The sequence below is a fragment of the Colius striatus genome, chromosome 5, assembly GCF_028858725.1.
Source record: "Colius striatus isolate bColStr4 chromosome 5, bColStr4.1.hap1, whole genome shotgun sequence".
NCBI classification, from domain to species: Eukaryota; Metazoa; Chordata; class Aves; order Coliiformes; family Coliidae; genus Colius; species Colius striatus.
The window spans coordinates 23,662,340-23,667,160 of NC_084763.1; the positions used below are offsets into that span (position 1 = coordinate 23,662,340).

General features: G+C 52.5%; 1 protein-coding gene across 1 annotated transcript; it reads left to right on the forward strand.

The window, feature by feature from the left end:
• The first annotated feature begins 413 nt into the window (after nt 1-413).
• On the forward strand, nt 414-1,945 carry HOXA13 (homeobox A13). Its single transcript, XM_061997175.1, has 2 exons — nt 414-1,086; nt 1,701-1,945. Exons 1-2 carry the CDS (start codon nt 414-416, stop codon nt 1,943-1,945), a joined length of 918 nt encoding a protein of 305 aa, XP_061853159.1.
• Nucleotides 1,946-4,821: the final 2,876 nt, after the last annotated feature.

A 4,821-nucleotide genomic window follows, 5' to 3' on the forward strand; every position in this document is an offset into this window, starting at 1 on the left:
CCAAACTGCCCACGCCTCGGTGGCGAGGGGAGGGAGGAAGGAGGGAGGAGGGAGGGAGAGAGAGAGGGCGGACGGACGGACGGGCGGGCGCCCCCCCCCCACGGCACCCACGGCCCGCGCGGCGGCAGCGGCAGGACCGCGCCGTGCCCGCGCCCGCGCCCGCGCCCGCGCCCGCGCCCCTGGGCCGGGACCCGGCCCCGCGCGGTTATTGCGTTATTTAATTATCTCCACTTTATTCCCTCAGATGTTTATCAGCTGCTTTGCATATCACGTGGGGGCGGGCGGCCCAATGAGGGCCGGCCTGGCGCGACACTGGCGCGTCAGCCTTGGTCAAGTCCCGGAGATTGAGTATCTCTTTTTTCAGTCTTTGGGGCTTTTAAAAAAGAGCCACTAGTCTCAATGCGGAGCGGGCTATGACAGCCTCCGTGCTCCTCCACCCCCGCTGGATCGAGCCCGTCATGTTCCTCTACGACAACAGCCTGGATGAGATCAATAAGAACATGGACGGGTTTCACGCCGGCAGCAACTTCGCGGCGGCGGCGGCGGCCAACCCCTGCCGCAACCTGATGGCTCACCCCGCGCCCCTGGCTGCCCCCAGCGCCGCCGCCTACACCTCCAGCGAGGCCCCTGCCGCCGGCATGGCCGAGCCCGCTGTCAAGCAGTGCAGCCCCTGCTCGGCCGCCGTGCAGAGCTCCTCCGGCGCCGCGCTGCCCTACGGCTACTTCAGCGGCGGCTATTACCCCTGCCGCATGACCCACCACAACGCCATCAAGTCCTGCGCCCAGCCTGCCTCCTCTTTCGCCGACAAGTACATGGACACCTCGGTCTCCGGCGAGGAGTTCACGTCGCGGGCCAAGGAGTTCGCCTTCTACCAGGGCTACGCCGCCGGGCCCTACCAGCCGGTGCCCGGCTACCTGGATATGCCTGTGGTGCCTGCCATCGGCGGCCCCGGCGAGCCGCGCCACGATCCCCTTCTTCCTATGGACAGCTACCAGCCTTGGGCCATCACCAATGGGTGGAACGGGCAAGTGTACTGCCCCAAGGAGCAGAGCCAGCCGCCTCACCTCTGGAAATCCACCCTCCCGGGTAATACACCTGCATGGAACCCCTTGCCCGCCCCCACTCCCCTTCTCTCCCACTCGCCCCTCACAGGTATCTCACCGGCGGAATCACCGACGGGTTGACCCTTCCCCTCCCCACCCGCGCTCCCCGGCCCCATCCCGCCCCGGCCCGCACATGCCCCGGCGCCGCCGGAGCGGCACCGGTGCCGCCCCCTGCCCCCCGCCGGCTCACAGCGCATCCCGCCTCGCCCTCCCGGCCCCGCCGCCGGCACAGGGAGAGGAAACAGCTGAAAAAGACCGGGGAAGGTCTGCGGTATTATTTTCCATAAAGTCCGGAGCATGCAGGCTACGTAAATCGCTGCAGCCCCGCAAGATTCCTCCCAGAGTCCCTCGCCGGGCTCCGTGGGGATGGTTATTATTAGTTGTCTGTCTGTCAGAAGCGAGCCTTTCCATGCCTCAAAGCTGATTGCAGTGGCCAGGAAAGAGGAATCCCAAATGCTAACCCGGGTTTTAGTAGCTAAGCTGGAGAGGGGCAGGCGGAGGAGTGCGCTCAGTCTCTAACCCCTCTGCCACTTGAAGATGTCCTACGCGATTCGAGTGATTTCTCTAACGCTTGTCTGCATGGTTTTTCTGTTCCAGACGTCGTTTCGCATCCCTCGGATGCGAACTCGTACAGACGTGGAAGAAAGAAACGAGTGCCTTACACAAAGGTCCAGTTAAAAGAACTCGAAAGGGAATATGCTACAAATAAATTCATAACCAAAGACAAACGGAGAAGGATATCGGCGACCACAAATCTGTCAGAGAGACAGGTCACAATCTGGTTCCAAAACAGAAGGGTCAAAGAGAAAAAAGTCATCAACAAATTGAAGACTACCAGTTAATGGATTAAAAATGGAGAAGCAGCAGTTCAAAAGTTCCAGAACTTTTTTGTGTGTGTGTTCAGATTTAAATAATTATTAATAATAATTAAAAAGAGAAAAGACAATGAACCTCTTCTTTCAGAATAAGAGATTTGTATCTTTGGAATTATAGCGCGCTTTTTTTTTTTTTTTTTTTAAATATTGCTGTAGCAAAATGGTTAAAACTGACAGTTCTCCTGAAATGCCAAACAGCCAGCCGGTGTCACCGACAGACTGGAATGCGACAGACTGCTCGGCCGCGACAGATACACTTTCAATTAAGACACGATTTTCTGAGAAACTTGTAAGTACTCCTACGACCTTACTGTTTCAGAAGACTCTTTGTGGCTGTGGTGCGAGAGCTGGTTAACATGAGGAAGTTGATGTGGACACATAATCTAGTGGTTTTCTTCCATTGCAATCCAAACTGTATGTTGAATGACTGCTCAGGTAAACCATAGTGAAAGAAAAAGAAAAAAAATTACAATTACTATATGGTTTTAAGTAATACATTTAATGTAAAAAAGTAATAATAAACCTCGAAGGTACTGAATAAGAATTTCAGAGACATCAATAATGAAGGAAGCTCTGTGGAGGATCTATCTTGATAGCAAATTTAAGACATCACAGACGAGTGGGGATAGAAGGGAAAATGTTTGCTTGGAGATGTCTTTCAGTTTTATTTTTTATTTCCAACAGATGATTTCTTGTAATCTAAACTGGGTTGTTTGGGTTTTTTTCCAATTTTTTCTCCTGCAGACCATACAATAGGTATTTTTTCAAGGACTCTGACTATTTAAAACTTCAAATAGTCTTCAATAATTAATATTCTAAATCCTCGGAAATTTTTAAGTATTTGACTCTGGATGGATGCAAAAAATGTGAATATTGGCATTTATTTACAGTAGGAAAAAACCTCCCCATCTTCCTGGAAAAAAAAAAAAATCCAAGAACTTTGAACAGAAATAAGTGGTTTTTTTCCCTGGAAGTATTTTGATTTATATAATCTATATTTTGATCTATTAGTCTTTACTCCTTGTTTATTGTCTGAGGCCACAGTAGAATGTTTAGGGATTCTCTTTACAGCACCTTTTAATCCAATCAGTTATTTCAACCAGCACATTATTTTGTTTTTTCTTCACTATAAGAAGCTATCTTGTAAATAATAAAAAAAAAATCAGCACACTGTGAAAATGTACTTGTGCACCCTCATTTTTTTGTTTATATTTCTACTGAAAAATGAAAACCCAAGACGTGTAGATAGGTATAGTAGTATTAATACTGTTAATAAAATAGTAACTGTAATAAAACTTGAAAGAAATACTCATTTTTCTATACCTATGTGCATTTCGTAAGAAAAATATAATGTATCTGTCTTGTAACTGTAATACTGTTCTCTTCCATCGTGTAGCCTGTGTATATATAGAGGGGCTTTTTTTTCTACATGGTTTTTGTCTGTGGGCAGGTTCGCCTGATAACCAGCGTTCCTAAGCTAGAAATGTTTTAGTAATGATAAACAGTGGGTTTGCAGTGGGGCCGGGGACCTGGGGGAAGGAAGAGCAGGATGGTACCAGTACACCACTATGGCTCTTGCCTGGAAATGGAGCCGGGCGGACGGCCCCCGGGACAGGGGAGCGCTACTCAGCCCGATGATGCCTCGGCTGGAAGGTGAGGGGACTGCGTGGCGATGACAGTACGGGGAAGGCCCAAAACCTTGACCTTGAGGGGAAAAAAGCCGATTTGTGACCTTGACTTTTGACAGCTCCCTGCGCCGGCAGCATCTGCAGGCCGACAGCGCCACCTCGTGGCCGCCACCGCGCCGGCACCTGGCTGCGCCCGCGCAGTTCCTTCCCCGCTCCGCGCACACGCGTGGGACTCTCGCTGCCACGCTCGGCCACGGCTGCTTATCCTTAGAAGTGGAATCTGCAGATCGCGTGGCAGGTTGCGATCCAGCCTTTCTCTTTCTGGCCTTGGCAGGTGACCGATAAAGCTGAGCTGAGGCTGAAAATCGGTGCCAAGCTGGTGCCCGGCTACCGGATGCCGGCGCCTGCCTAGCGGATAGCGGTGCCTGGCTGCGGGATGCCAGTGCGGCACGAGGAGCCGCCGGCCGCCGGAGTTTAGTCGGGCACAAAGAGAGGTTTGCTTTCGCCGCCTGTCTCCTGCGGTGGTCTGCAGCTCTAATTAGAGCTATTGAGGGACCTTTACGGTACATTTAGAGGATATCATATACCGCTCTAGATGTGCGCTTCTAGCCTTACATTTCTGAAATTCAAAAGGACCCACCTCTGCCAGGGATCAGCGCAGGGAGCTTTCCGACCCTCAGATCTGATTGTAATGCACTCGTGCAATAACTTTCATGAAAAATGAAAAGTACCTGAGGGAGCGCGATCTGTTTTCCAGGAGGCGTCCTGCCGGGGGCTTTGTGCTCCTCGCGGGATATTGGCCTTCCCGCGTTATCTGCCGGCCGCTAGCAGCTCCCGAGGCGTGGAGAGGCCTCGGAGTGCTGCGGTTTCTCAAGCCACGGGAAAACCACGGCCGCGGAGCGTGGGAGCACTGCCTACAATCTTTCGAACGCTGGTCAGGGACTTTCTGAGCTAGACTTTTTCCATCCCACTGCGAAAATAGCCGGGGAGAGGTATAAAAGTGGCAGTCAGTTTCCAGACCGCGTAGTTGTGCAGTGCTTTGAGGTGAAAGCATGTCCCTGTGAGGGGAAGGGGGACAGCTCCCTGGGACAAGTGCCCGGCCTGCCCACGGCCTGCGGTCCCAACCGAGGGACCACGCTGCAAACACCCACCTGGGCAACCTGCTTCTGTCGGGCAGGGCCTTGGGCTGTCCACGGGCGACAGGAGCCGGGTGGA

What these genes read in the sequence shown, in the direction of transcription:
- HOXA13 (XM_061997175.1), top strand. Translation starts at nt 414, where the DNA reads ATGACAGCCTCCGTGCTCCTCCACCCCCGCTGGATCGAGCCCGTCATG. An exon ending in CTGGAAATCCACCCTCCCGG is followed by an intron (nt 1,087 to 1,700) that starts GTAATACACCTG and finishes TTTCTGTTCCAG; the next exon opens with ACGTCGTTTCGCATCCCTCG.